This window comes from Amphiprion ocellaris, chromosome 18 (genome assembly GCF_022539595.1).
Source record: "Amphiprion ocellaris isolate individual 3 ecotype Okinawa chromosome 18, ASM2253959v1, whole genome shotgun sequence".
Lineage (NCBI taxonomy): Eukaryota > Metazoa > Chordata > Actinopteri > Pomacentridae > Amphiprion > Amphiprion ocellaris.
Genome location: NC_072783.1, coordinates 27060997 through 27080742, shown reverse-complemented (window position 1 = coordinate 27080742; position 19746 = coordinate 27060997). Strand labels below are relative to the sequence as shown.

General features: G+C 42.3%; 1 protein-coding gene across 1 annotated transcript in view; it reads left to right on the top strand.

Moving 5' to 3' along the window:
• Positions 1–18869, top strand: part of lrp2b (low density lipoprotein receptor-related protein 2b) — a 43629-nt gene extending 24760 nt beyond the window's left edge. Inside the window, exons 43-81 of the mRNA XM_023278281.3 lie at positions 71–360; positions 767–970; positions 1106–1348; positions 1636–1761; positions 1913–2032; positions 2254–2385; positions 2585–2786; positions 2878–3173; positions 3522–4038; positions 4190–4345; positions 4637–4807; positions 4925–5148; positions 5229–5406; positions 6288–6484; positions 6724–6969; positions 7445–7573; positions 8280–8399; positions 8796–8912; positions 8995–9111; positions 9862–9999; positions 10430–10552; positions 11409–11537; positions 11813–11944; positions 12106–12231; positions 12731–12874; positions 12977–13142; positions 13407–13535; positions 14145–14365; positions 14654–14836; positions 15223–15342; positions 15591–15678; positions 15818–15882; positions 16007–16169; positions 16419–16482; positions 16656–16787; positions 17080–17169; positions 17907–17981; positions 18182–18235; positions 18497–18869. Of these exons, the coding sequence (XP_023134049.3) occupies positions 71–360; positions 767–970; positions 1106–1348; positions 1636–1761; positions 1913–2032; positions 2254–2385; positions 2585–2786; positions 2878–3173; positions 3522–4038; positions 4190–4345; positions 4637–4807; positions 4925–5148; positions 5229–5406; positions 6288–6484; positions 6724–6969; positions 7445–7573; positions 8280–8399; positions 8796–8912; positions 8995–9111; positions 9862–9999; positions 10430–10552; positions 11409–11537; positions 11813–11944; positions 12106–12231; positions 12731–12874; positions 12977–13142; positions 13407–13535; positions 14145–14365; positions 14654–14836; positions 15223–15342; positions 15591–15678; positions 15818–15882; positions 16007–16169; positions 16419–16482; positions 16656–16787; positions 17080–17169; positions 17907–17981; positions 18182–18235; positions 18497–18532 (6163 nt within the window). The 3' untranslated portion in view covers positions 18533–18869. The remainder of the gene's footprint in view (positions 1–70; positions 361–766; positions 971–1105; positions 1349–1635; positions 1762–1912; positions 2033–2253; positions 2386–2584; positions 2787–2877; positions 3174–3521; positions 4039–4189; positions 4346–4636; positions 4808–4924; positions 5149–5228; positions 5407–6287; positions 6485–6723; positions 6970–7444; positions 7574–8279; positions 8400–8795; positions 8913–8994; positions 9112–9861; positions 10000–10429; positions 10553–11408; positions 11538–11812; positions 11945–12105; positions 12232–12730; positions 12875–12976; positions 13143–13406; positions 13536–14144; positions 14366–14653; positions 14837–15222; positions 15343–15590; positions 15679–15817; positions 15883–16006; positions 16170–16418; positions 16483–16655; positions 16788–17079; positions 17170–17906; positions 17982–18181; positions 18236–18496) is intronic.
• The last annotated feature ends 877 nt before the right edge of the window (positions 18870–19746 follow it).

Here is a 19746-nt window from a genome sequence, read left to right as displayed (position 1 = left end):
CTATTTTACATATTCAAAAAGTACAAATTTTGCAGTACATTTTCTTTTTTTCCCCTCTTGCTTTCTGCAGAGACAAGATTGAGCGGTCTACTCTGACTGGTGAGAACCGACAAGTGATCGTGCATGGGGTCACGTACCCATACGCAATGACTGTCTTCCAGCAGGACATCTTCTGGACCGACTGGACTGAGAGATCTGTCTTTAGGGCTGGGAAGGACGATGGTTCTGGCGTAACAGTTCTAGTCCAGGATATGCAGTACCGACCAAATGACATCCACGTTTATGCCGCATCTAAGCAGGAGAGTTGTTCCAGCTTCTGTCAGCAGTTCAATGGAGGATGCAGTCATATCTGTGTTTCAGGTAAGACCACCTGTATGCATTGCTACTAAATAAGACTGCTGATGCCAACAGAAAAAGACAACAATTATACGTGGACATTGCCTCATTTTTGTGTCTGAATTTGTGTCTGTGACCCCTCAGACATAATGCTGTCATAATTTTTTGTTGCAACTTTGATTTAAGGCTTAATGTGTCTTTTGACAATTAAATCTTCTATAAAATCATGTTCATTTTCTATAGTAGGCACAATAAGGTAAGTGTCTGGCTTCGAGTGAGTGGCTAACTTGAGATTGGAACTCATTAAGAACATCCTAAACAACATAAAGAGAAATATATGCTACTAATTAAGAAGATGACCTATCGCTATATTCCGTCTGGTTTCCAGCACATTGTTTAACTCTCTCACCTCTGATCATCCTTCCTGTAGGTCCAGTGGGCCCAGAGTGCCAGTGTCCTCATGAGGGGAAGTGGTACCTAGCCAACAATGGCAAAGACTGCATCAAAGACACAGGAAAACGCTGTCAACCGGAACAGTTCACCTGCCTCAATGGTAACTGTATCTCAGCACGGTGGAAGTGTGATGGCTACAACGACTGCAACGACAACACGGATGAGATCGAGAGAGTGTGTGGTGAGAAATCCTAACTTTTAATGCATGCATTTTAATCCACTTCATTTTACGAGTCATTTGTTTTCTCCGTAACATCAGAATGCAAGCTTGTTCTGCTGTTAGACTTCAGCCTTTGCTTCCTCTTGCCCTACTCAGCCTTCCACACCTGCTCACCCATGGACTTCACCTGTGACAACGGCCGCTGCGTCTCTCTAAGCTACACCTGTGACTACACAAACGACTGTGGGGACAACAGTGACGAGCGAGGCTGCCCCTTCCCCACATGTAACCCCGACACCGAGTTCACCTGTGTTAGTGGACGCTGCATCAGTGCAGCCTTCGTCTGTGACGGTCACAACGACTGCCGTGACAACTCCTCGTCTGATGAAATCAACTGCCGTGAGTGATGATAAGCCTCACCAAATGTTTGATTCATTAACTGATGGACTGATTATAATGGATAATGAGTAGCAAAATATGAAAGAAAGTTTAAAAAACTGATTCTAAGTCACTTTTTTTAACTCTTCAGACTGTTTCCTCTGCATGAGAAACCATCTTTATTTGAGTCGTGCCATTTCTCAGTGGTTTTATTAGACACCTGAAGTGATTCTGTGTTGATAAATAAGATACATACCCTGCATGTAGCATCAAAAGACTGCTACTAACCTTGTGTGAACCCTCTCCAGCTGACCGCATATGTCCTGCTGGCCAGATCAAGTGTGACAACACCAACATCTGCATCTTCCCTGGGAACTTGTGTGACGGCTACAACAACTGTGGGGACAACAGTGATGAAAACCCTCTTTTCTGCGGTAAGTTGAACACGGAGCGAGACAATGTAAGAAAAAGAGAGACGTGCTCATGCTTTGTAGAATCTTTATCACCTGTAAAGTTTACGGTGGCACACGAACACGCTGTAGATCTAAATCTGTGCGATCGTCTTTCTGTGTTGCTGTACTGCAGGGGGTCGAACTTGCGCTCCGGATCAGTTCCGCTGTGATACAGGAAAGTGTATTCCTCAGTCTTTTGTGTGTGACTTCATCCAAGACTGCAGAGATGGCACGGATGAACCTCCCACTTGTGGTGAGTTCACATTTTAGCACAACAGACAGGTACAACTTAAATTCAAAGACAAAACTTGTTTGCTGATGTACGGATCCTAAACTTTTGACTTGTTACCAGCTTTTGTTTTTAGACATGATTTTTAGCTTGCTTTGTGACTCAAGCTATTGCATTTTGAAGACGTGTAACTCAAAGCATGTTTTTTTAACTTTACCAATCACCCTTTTTGTGTTCCCGAGCAGAAGATATAATCCGAACGTGCAATCCAGGCCAGTTCACATGCACCAATGGAAACTGCATCCCTCAGTCACTGGTCTGTGATGGCAACAATGACTGCTGGGACAACAGTGACGAAGCTCCAGAACTGCAGTGTGGTGAGAAAGCAGTTAGACGTTTAGTTACTGCAAACTGTGTGTGTTAAAGGCTAGAAAAATGCACTACATTTAAGCTGACTTTAATTTTTTCAGCTCTATCCCTTGTCTCATCCCACTGTTGGCCTAAATGTATGATCTTGCATATTTCTATAGCATCCAACCATTCTGACCCTTCTCCCCCTTTCTTTGTCTCCTGTAGGTCAGCGTACCTGCAGCTCTAACCAGTTCACCTGTCCAACCTGGTATCCCGGCCACCCACGGTGTGTACCCTCATCCTTTGTGTGTGATGGGGAGAAAGACTGTGCCAATGCAGCCGATGAGCTCCAGAACTGTCCCAACCGAACCTGCCACATGAACGAGTTCGCCTGCACCAACGGGCTCTGCATCTTCCTCCCCTACCAGTAAGTATGAATTCTACGAGAGATCAAAAGTAGAGATTTGTTTACCAGTTGGGAAACTAATCCTAAATGATGACTTGCTTCTCCTCTCCAGCTGTGACCGTGTGAACGACTGCGGAGACGGCAGCGATGAGTTGCACTGTACTTATGACACATGCAGCAGCAGCCAGTTCACCTGCGGTAACGGTGCCTGCGTCTCCAACTACTACACCTGCGACGGGGAGAACGACTGCATGGATGGTTCGGATGAGGCGGACAGCTTGTGCATCACACCTCAGCCCACCTGCGCTCCCGGACAGTACTTGTGCAAGTCAGGCGAGTGCATCGAAGACAACAAGGTGTGCAACTCACTGAAGGACTGCCAGGACAACAGCGATGAGAAAGGCTGTGGTGAGGAACGCCCACAAATGTGAAATTATGTTGATCTTGATTACTGATTTATGAATAGCGTCTCCTCATTGCACACTATCAGGGAAGTTGTTTGGTTTCAAAAGCCTTCACAATCATGCAGTTTTAGAATTTTACTACATTGAAGACAGAGGAAAGAGTTTTTTGTGAACTATTGGAGTCAGTGCTTGAAATTGTGTCCTTCCACTTTTTCTTTGTTATTATTGATAAATGTATAAAAGTCTTTACAAATATTAACATATAAAATTACTCCCATTTCTGCTGCAGCTAATAAATCTCATGTGAAATCCTGTCTTTTTCAACTTCTCCCTCTTTCCTCATTCTGTTCAGGAGTCAATGAGTGTCGCAGCCCCCCGGTTCACCAATGTGCCCAAATCTGCACCGACACCCTCACCGGTTATTACTGCTCCTGCCACCCGGGCTACAAACTCATGCCAGATGGCAAAGCCTGCGAGGACGTCAACGAGTGCCTCAGCACGCCCGCCGTCTGCAGCCAGATCTGCGAGAACACCGTTGGCTCGTACCACTGCAAATGTGCCCCTGGATACCTCCGTGAACCGGACGGACGCACCTGTCGTCAGAACAGCGGCATTGCCCCATACCTGTTGTACAGCAACCGCTACTACATCCGCAATTTGACCATAGACGGGTCACATCTGAGTATAGTCCAGCAGGGCCTGTCCAATGTGGTGGCGTTAGAGTTCGATCACTACGAGAAGAGGCTGTACTGGCTGGATGTAGAAGTAGGAAAGATTGAGAGGATGCGTTTTGATGGGACTGACAGGGAGACATTGGTGGATGAAAACATAGGAGGTGCTGAAGGCATTGCACTGGACTGGGTGGGCAGGTGTGTGAAATGGGAGGAACTTCATTAAATTCACAGATAAATCATGATTCTAATTTTGCAGGAGTAGTTTACTCCTTTAAGAAATCTAACTTTTTTGTGTTGTTTTGCCTGAAATAAAGATATGTGAGAACTTCTTTTCTGTCTCTTGCAGGAAGCTGTACTGGGTGGATAGTTATTACAGCTCAGTTAATGTGATGGAGCTGGATGGGCGCTACCGGAAGAAGCTGGTGACGGGTGTGATCACACATGGAAATGACACTTATACTATCAGCCGACCTCGTGCTGTGGCTGTCAACCCTAAATATGGGTATTCACATACGCACACACAAGCCTTTAAATCTATAGCTGACACCAAAACCAGATGTATACAGTTGTTTTTCTGAGGCAGTATAGTAGCTGTAGGTGTTTAAATACTCTATATGAGCCTGTGTTTTCTATGCAGATGTAGTCAGGAAAGTTAAAATGCCTCCAGAAATACAGCAGTATTCATTCCTAGCTGTGTGCTCTTTGCTAAAGATAAATATAATCTGCTCCTAATCCTTTGTTTGTTTTTCCTCATCCCACCTGTTCCTTCCCGTCCGGCTTTTTTTGCTCCCAGATGGCTGTACTGGACCGACTGGGGTGACACGGCGTATATCGGCAGAGCTGGCATGGACGGAAAAAACGTCACTGCTATTATCACCACCAAGCTGGAGTGGCCCAACGCTCTGACCATCGACTACACCACCAACAAGATCTTCTTCGCTGATGCCCATCTTAACTTCTTGGAGTGAGTTTAGAGACTCGGTTGTAACGCTTTCGCCTCACTCTGAGGTCTCTATGTTACTTTACCTGGCAATACCAGTCAGATACCTACATTATGTATCAACCTGCCTGAATATCTTAGCTTTGCAGACATGGACGGGCAGAACCGGCACCGGGCCATCGCTGGTGCACTTCCCCATGTATTTGCTGTTTCCCTGTTTGAAGACTGGGTCTACTGGACGGACTGGAACACGCACACTGTGGAGAAAGCCCATAAGTACACTGGAGAGCATCGAGCAGTCATGGGCAACAACACACATCGGCCCCACGACATTCACGTCTACCATCCCTACAGGCAGCCTCGAAGTACGTAAATGACAACCGTCTATATTCCTAATGTGTCAGTGGACTGTAGAAAATCATTTGTCAATCAACTTACTTCCCAGGTGATAACCCCTGCTCATCCCATGACCTGACCTGCAGTCATTTGTGTCTGATCGCACCTGGTGGGCAGAAAGCGACCTGCGAGTGTCCAGATCACTTCATCGGACTGATAGTGGGCTTTAAGGTCCAGTGTGTCGCCGACTGCTCCAGCACTCAGTTCCGCTGTGGGGACAATGAGAAGTTAGTCTGATAGTTACGCTTAATCCGTATTGCCTTTGCGTAGTCTTCTGTATTTTTGTCATCTGCTAATTGTATATGACATTGCTGAATGTGAGGAATGGGTCTCCTGGAATCTCAGAAGCGTGTAAGAAAAGAGGAAATAGTTATTTGTGTTATTTATGATTTTACTGCATTTTCAGATTGATTTTTTTATATATGCTTGTGTAAAAATTGCTGTTCTGTATCACAAAATGTTAATGTATTTATAAAAGTGCAGCATATTACCCATCATCAGGGGTAAAAAGATTAATTCCCAAACATTAATATTATTTACTTATTTCATTTTAATTTCTTATCAGTTCCCAAATTTTGATCAAGACAAAGAAAAGCATTACCTGTTTGCCACTAAATGTGTTGTATCACATATAAACTAATAGGTGGTACAGAGAAAACTGAATTGTATGATAAAAGCAGACAAATAAAAAGTAAAAGGTATCAAAGGCACCAAAAAAACCCAAACATATTATCATTGAAGATGAGAAACTAGTTTAAGATGCAAAGATCAGTTAAGAGAAATGTAATTTATTAAAAAACTAAACATTGTGCAGGTTAATTTTGCATTTACAGTGTATGCAGTAAGCAATAAACATTTCTAAGTTGCCAATTCACAACATAATTTATCTCAAGACACTTCAAAAAGCATGGTGACCCCTTACAGAAATTCACACCCTCTTAAACTCTCTTTTCAAAGTTCTTTTCAACTTTCTCTTAAGGTATTTGTGGACTATCAGTCTTGTGCCAGCATTTAGCCTCAGATAAAGTTTACCAGCCGCTTTGGGCTGCATTCCCCAGCAACCTGACTCTAAGAATCATGTATAACCCAACTTTCCTCCTGTCCTTAGGTGTATTCCTATATGGTGGAAGTGTGACGGCCAGTCAGACTGTGGCGATGGCTCAGATGAACCTCAGACCTGCCCACCCCGTCTGTGCCCCATCGGCCAGTTCCAGTGTCAGGACGGCAACTGTACATTCCCCGGCTTCATCTGCGACAGCGAACCGGACTGCCCTGACACATCGGACGAGGACGCAGCTCTCTGCAGTATGACAATAAACATAGTTACTGTAATGAAATGCTTCAGTGTGGGAAATCTAATAGGAAATCAAAATCAAACCTTGAAATTTCTTGAAAAACTAAAGAAGAAGTTGTTCTCCACTTGCCACACTAAAATGATTTTATTAGGTCTGGTCAGGTGGTTGTTTAAATTTGATTTTGCTCGCTTGTTTTCTTGTAAAAGATCAGAAATTCAGGTAACTTTAACTCTTTTTTCGTTCTCGTAGGTGATCACAGATGCCAGGAAAACCAGTTCCAGTGTAAAAACAAGAAATGCATCCCCGTGTCCTGGCACTGCGACGGAGTAAATGACTGTTCAGATGGCAGCGATGAGGATGCCGAGACTTGTTCCCAGAAGACCTGCCATCCAGGACAGTTCCAGTGCGCCAACGGCCTCTGTCTGCCATCCAGCTATGTGTGTGACGCCCAGGACGACTGTGGAGATGGATCTGATGAGCCGTATGAAGTCTGCAGTAAGTGAGACATCAGGAAAAGGCAGTTTAATAGGAATAAAGCAAGAACATTTTACAGTGTTTGACCTTAACTTGTGATCTGACTCCAGTAGAGGCAGGAATTATACATGTGACTCCTCTGATTTTCCTCTAAGGCACTGCTGTAATTCATGATAGCAGAGCGCTGTGGCAGAACAACCTGACAGTTTAATCAAGCATAGATTTATCTGTTTTTCAGTGATGTACAATCAATGTAGACGCAGCCGCATCCCAGGAGTAATCTGGGTAAATCAACGATGCTATATTGCCTGCTTTGTGGATTTTTCTAAATATAAGTGACATAGACTATTTGACACTATTTGATCTTATTGCTGTCATCCTCCTTCTTCTGCTTTTGCTCATTGGTTCATTTGTCATCTCCTCTGGAAAGTTTTGTCTTCTTGTCTAACCACCATTCTCACCTCTTGGGTCGCTCTCTCTTGCTTTCTCTCACCAGTGGGTCCAGAGTACAAGTGCGATGAGGACACAGAGTTCTCCTGCAAGACAAACTACCGCTGTATTCCTCAGTGGGCCCGCTGTGATGGCACTAATGACTGCATCGACAACAGTGATGAGCAAGGCTGTGGTCAGTGCTTATGTGTCAGCAGATGTGTTGCTTTGCAAAGGCAGGGCTGCAATAAAAAAAACTGCAGGAGGCGAGTCCACATCAAATTTAGTCCAGGTCGTGTAAAGTTCAAGAAAAATCAGTACAAGACAGCATTAGTGTCTTTGAAAATCCTTAGTTTCTCAAGAAAAGTCACATTTTCTGTCGTATCCTAACTTAACTCATATACAGATCAAACTATAATCTTGAAATTTTGTTGAACTGAATTTATTTATACGGCACTTACACAACCTAGTAATCCAATGGATAATTGATTTTTTTTTGGTCAGCAACGGACTTTTATCAATTTGTTCTCAGCTTATCCTTAAACTGCCATGTCAAAATGCCTAGATGAAGGAAAAAATTCAAAGTTCTGTTGTCTTTTGTAGGCAAATACCATCATGCAAGAGACACAAAATGTATGGCGTTGTGAAATGGGAGAAGAGCAACCACAACTTTAAATTTTCACTTCAGATTTTATTAATGAGAATAAGCGGGACTGAATGTCTCTGATAAGAATTTAAGAGTATAAAAAAGGTGATTATGCGAATTGATATTTCAGTTTACTGTCCAGTTTCAGTGTGTTTTACACCTTAAACAGCAGAATGCAGTTACGGTACATTGTTTTTTCTGACCACATGTGGAAACACCATCTCCCTGCTGCTTTTTGACTTTATCTTTCCAACAGAGGCAGTGACATGTGACCCTCTGGGAGATTTCCGCTGTGACAACCACCGCTGCATCCCAATCCGCTGGCAGTGTGACGGCATCAACGACTGTGGCGACAGCTCGGATGAGAGAGACTGCCGTGAGTGTCACTGTTCAACTTAATTCATTTAAAAAGCTATTAGAAACCATTAGCTATACCCACTTTATACTGCAGAGGGTCCCGGATGGCTGGAGCAAAGTTCCAGCTGACATTATTGGAAATCACCACACATTAGAAAGAGTCTTGCATGTCCACTAGTGTTCTGAAATGTTTCTGTTTCTTCAGATTTGGCTTTTAATTTGGAATAAGAATCTAGGAAGTGCAAATATGCATGTTTTGTTTCTTCATGCTAATCTATCCTAAATCTGTATGCAGTTTTATTCGAGCCTCACACTCATTGTCCCTTTGTAGTCTGATCTTGTGTTGTATATGTAAACACTAACACGTCATTCTGATCTAACGCTGAAGACGTATCTCTGTGATCACGCTCTGTAGAGCCAAGGCCTTGCTCTGAAAGTGAGTATCGATGTGACAACGAGCAGTGCATCCCTGGAAACTGGGTGTGTGATAATAAAAACGACTGTGGGGACAACTCAGATGAGCGAGACTGTGGTGAGCTGCACACAAACTCACCTCCTCAAAACACATCCTCCGTTGTAAACAACGCTATGTTAACATCTTGGCTCTCCTACAGAGTTGCAGACGTGTCGTCCAGGTCTGTTCCAGTGCGACTCGGGCCACTGTATCCCCGCTGCTCTGCAGTGTGACGGCCGGCCTGATTGTCAGGACGTGTCAGATGAGACCAGCTGTCGTAAGTAAACAACACTAAAACTAATGGCAAACTGCCTGGCTCCTGCAGTCTGTTAGTGCACTTGTATTTTGGATGTGCAGAAGGTGATTTTTCCGATTTAAGGCCACCACATGGATGTAAATACGCTCTAGTTGTGCAAACATCAGAGTAGTCAGAAACACAGATGGGATTTAAAAAGTTTTAGCTGATGTCACTTATTTAGAGATTAAATTAAAGGGGAACTTCAGCCAAAACGGTTGTGGAAACATACACACCAGCAGTAATTATATTACAGAGTAGCTTTACAAGATCAGCTGACTGTGTGGATGTTTGAAATAGGCAGTTGAGGGGGAAAATCTTAAGAATTTCCTTAAATTTCAAATCCAAACATGTTGAAATATGGCTAAACTTTGGACATGTGAGGCCTTGATGGTTTAGAGGTTAAGAGACTGCAGCATTCTCCGTTCAAGAGACTTCGTTACATATCATTCTCTATCCATCATCTATTTACTGAGCATTAATTTATCAAGGTATAAAACATCACCTAAAAGAACGTGGCGTTTTGAAACCTGTCTACTCCCTTCTTGTATTGCTACGTGCACCCTGAGAGTTCAACGCTCCAGATATCTGGACATGCCAGTAAAATATTATCTTATCCAAGAGCAGTGGTTACCGAATCTGACAAAAACATTCCTATGAGTGCCTCATTGGAGCTTAAACAATGTGACTGAGTAGACTGGTTTTTGAACATAATTCTCCCAACCTTTCCAGCCACTCGTTACCCAGGAGGCCGTTGGTGCCCTGACAATCAGTTCCAGTGTGCGAACCTTCTGTGCGTGAGCCAGAGCTGGGTGTGCGACGGCATCAATGACTGCGGGGACAGCTCTGACGAACAGCTCAATTTGTGCTGTGAGAAAACATGTTGTTTATATCGGAAAAGTTTCTGTTCTGTCTGCATTCATTCATCTCTGTGAAATTAGAATAGTCATTAACCTCTTTAACTGCATTACAATCTCCGTCCTAAGCCTTAATTTGGCTGAAGATTGAGATAATATTTAGAGGATTTTCATGTTGGTAATTTGTGTCCTACTTAGATTGGTAAATACTGACTTTTGTCTTCGTTAAATGATGTAAAGTGACATAGAAACCTGCCAAAAAAATTCTGCAACAGTTTCCCTCATTAATCCTCTCAGTAATTAAGTATCCAAGATGTAAAGGACAAGATGGTTGATAAACTAAGACAATTAGTAGTAGTAAATTTATAACAGCAGAGTGTTTTTAGCAATACTGTATATACTTAGAGGTTGGCCTCAGCTTACATTTGTGTGCGTTTGAATAGGGAACATCACCTGTGAGATGCCGTCCAGGTTCCGCTGTGCCAACGGCTACTGTATCTACGCCGGCCTGCTGTGCAATAAGAAGGATGACTGTGGAGACGGCAGCGATGAGAAGGAAGAACTCTGTACGACTCCTACACATGCATACCACAAACTGATAAACTGCAGCAAAATGCACAAATCAAAACAGTTACTGAGGAAGAAGTTTGAGCGAGGTTTAGATGTGTAAACACACAGAGACAAACAGAACTACATAGATGATGTATGTCCTGGCGATGCGATATGCTTCTACTGTGTAATGCTGTTGCTTATTTAGATAAAAAATAATGCCTTTTTTCTTCTTTTTAACTGTGTCCATAACCAGATTTGTAATAAGGTTCAGCAAATGCACCATTTGTCATCAGTTTCTGGGACTGTTAAGCATTAGTCCAAACAACAGTGATGCTCCTCCACCGTCCTCTCTGAGGCCAGTGAAATGGGAAATCCCATAATGACATCAACGTCTGCATAGGACAAAGCACGAAACATACAAGAGATAAGGAAATAGTCTGTTTTATGGAATTGTTACACAATCGGCTTACACGTCAATCAGAGCAAATTATTTTGAGAGAGGATTAAATAGTTAGACTCAGAGTGGAGGTGGACATTGGCTAGCTCATGTAAATCCATTTGTTTCCAGGCAGTGGAGAGTACAGCCAGAGAGACTGATGTCAATTTATGATACACAAGGACATGACTGTGAGGGAATTCTTGTGGGTTCAAGTAAATCTACATATACGTGCTTCTATGTTAAAGCTTGTAGGTGTTTAAACTAGTGGGTGGTGCACTCAGTGTCTTCTTTTTTTAACAGTTGAAGAGCAACACAGTAGAGAACACTCTGAATTCAATCCCAGACCTAGTGGAAGTGATGTTTTCACTGCGTACCCACTCAACCTTCTCTGCATACTTGTGCTGATGATTCACTCTGACTGTCCTTCACAGGCCGTGAGCCCACGCTGGCCCCCTGCACACTGGAAGAGTTTAAATGCACCAACGGGCACTGTGTGGCCCTGCCGTATGTGTGCGACCACAACGACAACTGTGGAGACCGCACTGACGAAATGGGCTGCAGTGAGTACCAAAACAAAACAGTCATTCAGCTAACTGGCAGCATCCTTGTTTAATCTGAGTTTAATGCCTATTATTAAATCTACCTGGGAAGCAGAAATGTGCAGTTGGCTGATATATTCGTGGTCACATGAAGTTCAATGCAGTCAATCGTTGTGATCAGATAACTGGACTATGATCAATATCTAACTTAATTTGCCCATGTAAACAAAGCACTTACTTTGGCCGAAGCGGTTTTAAATGCGTCAGCGAATGTGCTCTTTGCTGTCTGGCTCCAGATTTTGGCCACGATCGCAACTGTGAGGAGAAGCTTTGCCAGCACGAGTGCACCAACCTGAACGGCACCGGCTTCATCTGCTCCTGCAGGCCCGGATACACAGTGGACCCAGACAGCACCTACACCTGCCTGGGTACTCACACACACATAGACAAGCACATTAATTAAACGTCTGGATAAATATTTGGTGGGAATCACCGCATCCATCAGATCTGCAGAGAAGAGCAAACATGACCAGACGTCTGCTGCTACACCTGTTTGAATATTATTTCTTGTCTCTCTTCACTCTTTCAGACATCAATGAGTGTGAGGTGTACGGTACCTGTCCACAGCTCTGTAAAAACACTAAAGGCAGCTACGAATGTGAGTGTGCCCCTGGATACAGGAAAGTGGGCGACGGCAACATGTGCGAGGCTGATGGTAAGAACAGTCTTCTTGTTAGCCTGGAGACAGACACAAACTACACGCAGACAGTTTGACTAAAAATACAAATTAAGTTCAACTTCAATGCTTACTGAATTAGATATTGGAGTAGATGTAATAAAGTAACTCGCCTCTCTGATTGGCAATCAATGATTTGATGGTTACTCTAGTCTTGCCTTGAGTTCTTCAGCTGTAGATTCGAACAGGTAAGAATACCTTTACATGATGAATAATTCTTGTTTTTACTGCTGTTAAAAATACTTAATCTCATCACTATATACTGTTTATTATCTTCACAATATAAAGCTATAGTATAGAAGATATAGATGGGTATTTCATAAAAAGACAAGATGCAGGTCACTATGTAGAGAAAGTGTAACTTATAATAAGATCTCACAGAAGAGCCTGAGTCCTTCAGTGAATGTCTGTGAGTCTTTATATTTGCCCTGTTCGATGTCAGAAACACTTAAGGTGTAAACATCTGCTTCTCCATCAGGAGCGACTCCCCTCCTACTGCTACCAGAGAACATTCGTATCCGGAGGTTCAACCTGCAGACAGAGGGCTACCATGACTTCATCCAAGAGGAGGAGCACATCATGGCCATGGACTACGACTGGGACCACGACAACAAAGGATACAGTAAGACTTTAACACTGGAGGCTACAAAAAAAATGGAAGACAACTGGATCCTGCAGTAACAAATCTTAAATCTGGTTTGACCATGTCCTTGTGCTTTGTCAGGCATGGTGTACTTCACTGTTGCTGGTAAAGACTCTGCACCAGGTGCCATTAAGAGAGCGTACATCCCTTCAGTGGATGATGGCAGTAATAACATCGGTGCTGCTGTAGCCCTCGACATCAAATACATCACCACACCAGACGGCATCGCTGTGGACTGGGTCGGCAGGTGAGTTGACGCTGACATTTCTCAACTCAACCCAAATACATTCCCTCAGTAGTCGCATGCGTTGAGCCTAATCGTACTTTATCATTCAAAACTACTTTATCCATTTACATGAATGTGATTGAAGCCTTGAATTAAATGCATAAATGAGCTCTTTTGTGAATAAAGGGGTCGACCAAATCTTTAAAATAAACAGCTTCTTTAGAGAGAGTCTGCATGTGTCAAAGCATATTTTGTGAATAGTTGTGTGTTTTTATCTTATTTTAGAAACCTGTACTGGGCAGACTCCAGGCTAAAGAGGTTAGAGGTGGCCATGTTGGATGGACGATACAGAAAGCATCTGGTGAAGACTGAGCTGGGTCACCCATCTGCTGTGGCTGTCAACCCGCGACTGGGGTAAGACTAGCCTGACTCATTAGATGTCAAATGAGGATATAAGCCTGACATCAGCCATGTATTTCATGCAGCATTCTCCTCCCAGGAGAATGCTGCATCGTTACTGTATCCTGGGCTTAGCGTCACCCAAGATGTTTGTGATTGATTTTTAAGAAAAACAAACAAGCTAAAGTTTTATTTTTGTCATGTTGTAGAAAATGATGAGGTGAAGGCAGACATTATAGGTAGGACAGGAACAGAGCTACCTCATCCGACAAAACTATATTACAGATTGCAGTAATTTAGATGTGTGATTGACTTTGATGCCTTTAGTTTATTTTTTTTTTTGGTGCTGTGTTGCTTAGTTTGTGCATTTAAATTTGTTGGACAGCATCTGCTTTAAAGATTGTGTTTCCGTTTAAATATGTCTGGATTTCTGTTTAACATTAATTAAAAATATAGTAATACATGACAAGATTAGTTTTATCTTCTTATGTTGAATCTCTGTTAGAGAAATGCATGTGAAAGTACAGCAGAAATATTATAGCTTCTACCAGCTGTGTGACTGTGTTTATCTGTCATCTCCCCATTTCAGAGACTAGTGCTCTAATATCTGCTGTTTATTTGCAGGATGCTGTACTGGGCAGACCGTGGGGAGGCAGCAAAGATCGAGTGTTCTTGGCTGGATGGTCAGGAGAGAAAAGTTTTAGTGGCTGATGGCCTCGGCTGGCCCACTGGTCTGTCCATTGACTTCACCAATGATGACAGGATCTACTGGTCTGACTCCAAAGAAAGCCGCATAGAGTCCGTTCTGCCATCAGGAGAGCAGCGTAAAACAGCTGTCTATATAGGTGAGGTATAGATAAGATAAGATATGATAAGAAAGCTTTATTGTCTTCATACACAGTGTAAAATGAAATTCCAGAGGAGTTTTCCCTTTTAAACATACCAGACAAATAAGTTAAGAAAGAAAGGAAATGCGATGATAAATGTGAGATTGTAATTTTATCTAAAGCAAATGTTGAAATGTGATCATAGTTTCAGCATTTTCAGTAATTCTCCATACATTATACATTCAGTATGTACTTCCATTACTGGGGCTGAGTTTAGTCGCTCACATATTGCTGCATCCTGCTTAGATGTGAGAAACCCCTTCAGCGTGAGCGTATTCGAGGACCATGTTTACTGGAGCACTCAGGAGAAAGGCGAAGTGTTTCGACAGGACAAGTTTGGCCGCGGAGACAAGGTCAAGCTGCTGACTGCTGGGCCCTGGCTGACCCAGGTCTCTGTGTACCAGCAGCAGAGATACAACTCCATAGCTAGTAAGCTGCACTCACATATTCAAATACATTAACACATGCTGTCTTGTTTTCAGTACAATATGTGTGTGTGGAGGAGGGTTTGTTGTTGGCAGCGTATATAATCTTAACAGGATGTGAATGAATAAGTGTCTGTATTATGTGTATTTTATGGTTGTGTGACATTACACCATCATTTTCATTCAACATTATGAATATCAAGTGCACAAAAAGCATATAGTTTTTTATGTTTCTGGCATTTAATGTGCAGAAAAGAAAAAAATCTAAGTGCTTTAAGCCGGCTGTGGAAGTCCTGTTGGCAGCTATGATTCCAAACGCAACAAACTAGCATATGTAAGTCATATATTTCGACATGTTGAAATCAAAGACACTTTTCTTTGACTGTGCAGTGAAGAATCCATGTAAGGGAACCTGCAGCCACCTGTGTTTGCTCCGACCGGGGGGATACAGCTGCGCTTGCCCTGAAGGCACCAGTCTTGTTTCAGGCAGTAGCACTCAATGTGATGCAGGTAAGAAAAAAAGTTAGTTATTTTCCCCGAATATGCATTATAGAAACAGTGGGCATCATGGATTAAAGATTCAGTAACTGATCTGTGAGCTTTACTGCAGCAGTACTGACACAATTTAACATCCCTGCGTTGTCTTTGTGTGCAGCGTAGTGATAAATTTAGTAGATTAGACTGTACCGATGCCCCAATAATGATCATGCTTCTGCCCCAACGTAGTAAAAATGACTCTCGTTGTTATGACTGTTCAGGTTTTGATCCACCACCCACCATGCCGCCACCATGCCAGTGTCAGAATGGAGGCACCTGCTATTTCGATGACAACAAGGCTCTCTGCAAGTAAGACATTTGTTTCAGTCTTTTCACTCAGCTGTCAGAATGAAACAGCACATATGCGGTTCTGTAAATAAACTGTGCTATTAATTCTGTGCCATTCGAGAGGGATCTTGAACTGTAATGTTTGCGTTTTGTTTTGCAGATGTCCTCCAAACTGGGAGGGAGAATTCTGCCAGACCAACTCACGTGGCGTGGTCGCAACTTCAGGTATATTTGGTTTTATTTTCAGAAAATTAACACAATAACACAATTTTAAAATAACGCTGTCAAGTGTTAATGAGCCTCTTTGTGCATCTCCTCTCAACTGTTTTTGTCCTTTACTCCATGGCAGTTGGAATAGCCATCGGGGTGACGGTGTTGGTCGTGGCTCTGCTGGTCGCTCTGGTCTATGTTATCAGAAAGAAACCTGACGTGGTGAAGAGGCTGCGGAGCAACTTGCCCAGTATGCCCAGCATGCCCAGTATGCCATCTATGCCCAATATTCCAAGTTTCAGGTGAGACTGAGCCGGAAGAGAAAAGAAGCGCATATATAAATATGTATGTCCAAATGACACACCCACATTTTTTTTTTTACTACTAAAAATCAAGATTAAAAGCTAATTTATTGTACCTTGATGGATGGATGCCGAAATTTAGATTAGTTGTATGCTTTCGATATACATGAAAGTGTTACATTTAGTGTATTGTTTTCTATTCATATGTTAGTAGAATGACGTTCTGTTTGGCGTGTTGCCTACTTTCAGGAATGGTGTGCCCCAAAATGGAATGAAAACTGACATCAGTGAAACAAGGCCAGACGCAGAACCGGTCAGTAAAGAATCCCCCCCAAAAAAAACTAAGCAAAAAAAAAAACCCTAAATATATTTATCAAGTGCCCAACAAATGGCATTTACATAGATTATATGTCTCTTCTTCTAGTCCTGATTAGATAAACAGTGTATACTTTGCTGTCTTTTGTCTAACGTCCTGCCTGATGTCAGGTTCCCTGCACGTCTGTGTCCATGGACGACACAGCGGGGAAGAATTTTGAGAACCCAGCGTATGAAGCCGGAGAACAGCTTGAACCCAGCAGCTTGCCGACAGCCACCTCTGCTCCTGCTGGAACAAACAAGGTCAATAAACAAAAATCACTGCTTGCCTGCAGACTGCATCGATTCTGCTTCACACCTCCTTTTCCTTGGTGTCTGCATGTGACATGCTACATTTCCTTTATTGATTTTCTCCTGCTGCACCGTACAAATCAATTATGATATATTCTAATATAAACTCAGTGTAATTCCTGTACCTGCTGTTTTTGTTTCACTTTATCCTATATTTTGTATGCAGGAAGTGCAAAAACATGCAAATCATGACAAAAAAGATGTTGATGAGGAGTGTCTTATGGCCATGTTTTTGCTTCCTCAGGAGAACATTAATAACCCCCTGTACGTGGAGGAGGATGGTGCTCCGGTAAAGCCCACGAGAAGTCCACCAAAGCCTGACATTTCTGACAAGGTCGGTCTTTCACTTTAAAAAGTCTTGAAGGGAATTTTCTAAAAAACAGATGTCAAACAAAGGGTTTGGAAGCAGAGTGGTCTAACCCACTTTCTGTATGGGATGGGAATGGTCTGACATTTCAAGCGCCACTGTAACGATACATTTGGGTTATGGGTTATACAACTCTGCCACTAAAATCTAGATCATAAAATATTACAGAAATTATATTCTATATTATGTCCTGTTTATTTTAGATGTTCTCTATTGTTTGATTTTACTTTTAGCTGCCTAGTTCTTTGGTGTGATGTCGTCTCTCTAATTCTTTAATTCTCTATTTTTTTAACTTTTAATTTTAACCCTCAGTCTTGTTCTTTAATTGTCAAACTGCCTAGTTCCCTTGTTTGAGCTGCGTGCTAATCTAGCTAATTATTCATTTAATTTATTGTCATTTTTACTATTTATTGTGAAGTGACTGCTCTGACTTGTCTCCTATAGCTTTTTGATTGTCTGTGTTTGCATGTTTTAACTGTCAAAGCACTTTGTGAACGCTGTTAAGGGTGCTATATAAATACAGTTATTATTATTCTTATTATTCTATAAAACTCAGTTTAGATTTATTGTGGGTTAGACCACTCTGCTTCTAACCCCCTCAAATGCAGCTTTCCTGAGTCAGATTTTTATTATGTGATGATCTTCACCTGGTTTCATCTTCCTTTACGCTGCTATGAATGTTCCTGCCTTGTGTCTGCTTTCAGACTTTTGAGAACCCAACGTATGGCTCAGAAGACGTTGACATCACTCCTGCACAACCAGCTGCTTCCAGCACACAGGTAGCCATGGCGACACATGTCAAAATACGTAACACGAGTTACTGTTCAAAAGCTGGAAACGTACATAATTACATGCTCTGAGTGTAAAGTAAAGGAAACTAAATATTAAAGTGGATGGTTTTGTCAGAGTGGATGTGAAGGTAATGAAATATTTGAACGTGTTGCAGTTAGTTGATTTTTTTAATCTTCTTTTCCAACAGTTTGAGCCCATCGGAGATGATTATCTTGTGTCCTTAGAAAATTCTACGTACACGGTGAGTCCTGAATGACAGCAAGCAAAGAGGGAATGTATCAGAGATAAAAGAAACCAGATGACTGCTGTGGAGATCTCATTTTGACATGCAGAGCTTTGAAAGGTCTGCACATGATGGCCACAAAGTCTTAAAATCTGTTTGTATTTGTACTTTCATTTTAAAAACCTGAGTGGCAGGCTATGATTTTTCTTCATTTAACATTATATATGACATTTTGATAAACCAGCCGCGTTTTTATTAATTGTTCTGATCTTCCTGTAGGAACCCAAACATGCGCCTCCTGATTCCCACATTTGACGTGATTGCTGCATCAGGAATTAGACTGGACCACGTTTCAGGCGTGAAACCTCATTATTTATCACTGGAGGATGTATCATTGCTGAAAAACTGTTCAACAACCGGAACATTCACAAACTGGGAACGAATCAACCTAAACAGCTTGTAAAAGAATGTATTTTGTATCTAATTTCAGTGTATCTGTTTGTGTAAAGAAACAATCCTGTAACTGTGATTTAATATAAATGATAAGTGATTTGTTGAATCAATGAAAAAATGTGTTTTTGATTGATAGTTTGTATGGTTTTGTAAATTTTGATAGAGAGAATGTTATATAGTAAAACTGTTGATATCGTCAGCTTGTGTTTTTCCATCACAGTGCGTCTCACCATTTCTTACACTCAACCTTCGCTTATTCTTGACAGTTTTTTCTTAAAGCTCGTATCACAGGAGGGTCTGTAATTACTAGATGGAGGCTCCCTCTCTTATCCACTCACTCATCGCAGATAGGACTCTGATCCACAGCTACTGCGTCTGACCCACTGAACTAAGACGAAATGCTTTGTCATCATCCATTTAATCACACCGACAATTTGAGAGCGATCACAGAGCAACAGCGACGGTTCTGCTCCTCTTCTCTCCCACCGTCACAAGTGTCTGAACGCATCAAGGTCTTTTTCTGAGCTCACAACAACAACTAGGCCAACCACACAAGCAGAGGCACGAAAGAAAAAGTAGAAAAGACAGATAAGAGAGAGGATCAAATGGATGTAGAGACTGAAGGAAAGAAAAAGGAGACACCAAAGGGAGCGAGGGATGGATAGGGGGCTGTGTGTGTCTGTTTCTGTGTTGCTGATGATTCACAGGACTTGTTTTCAAACTGTTGGTTCCCCACAAGGCCTCTGTGAGCGTCAGCCAAAGTGTGCACTGTACCGCTGAGAGACGGAGGGACGGGATGAATAGGGATGGATGGATTTGAGAGAGGAGAACCAAAGAGGCATGCAGTTTACAGCATGTGTGCACACGGTGCTGCCTTCAGGGGCTGTCGGAAAGGGTAATCTCGGTCTTCAGTTATCTAACAATCAGTGACTCCTTCATGGCCAGTAACTGGTTGTAGTGTAATATTGAAAACTTTCAGTGGTACTTTGTGACAAAATTTAACTGACACCTGCATTCAAGAGATAATTAGTTGCTCCTATGTAATCATTTTTCTTTTGTAATTTTGCTCCTTTAGT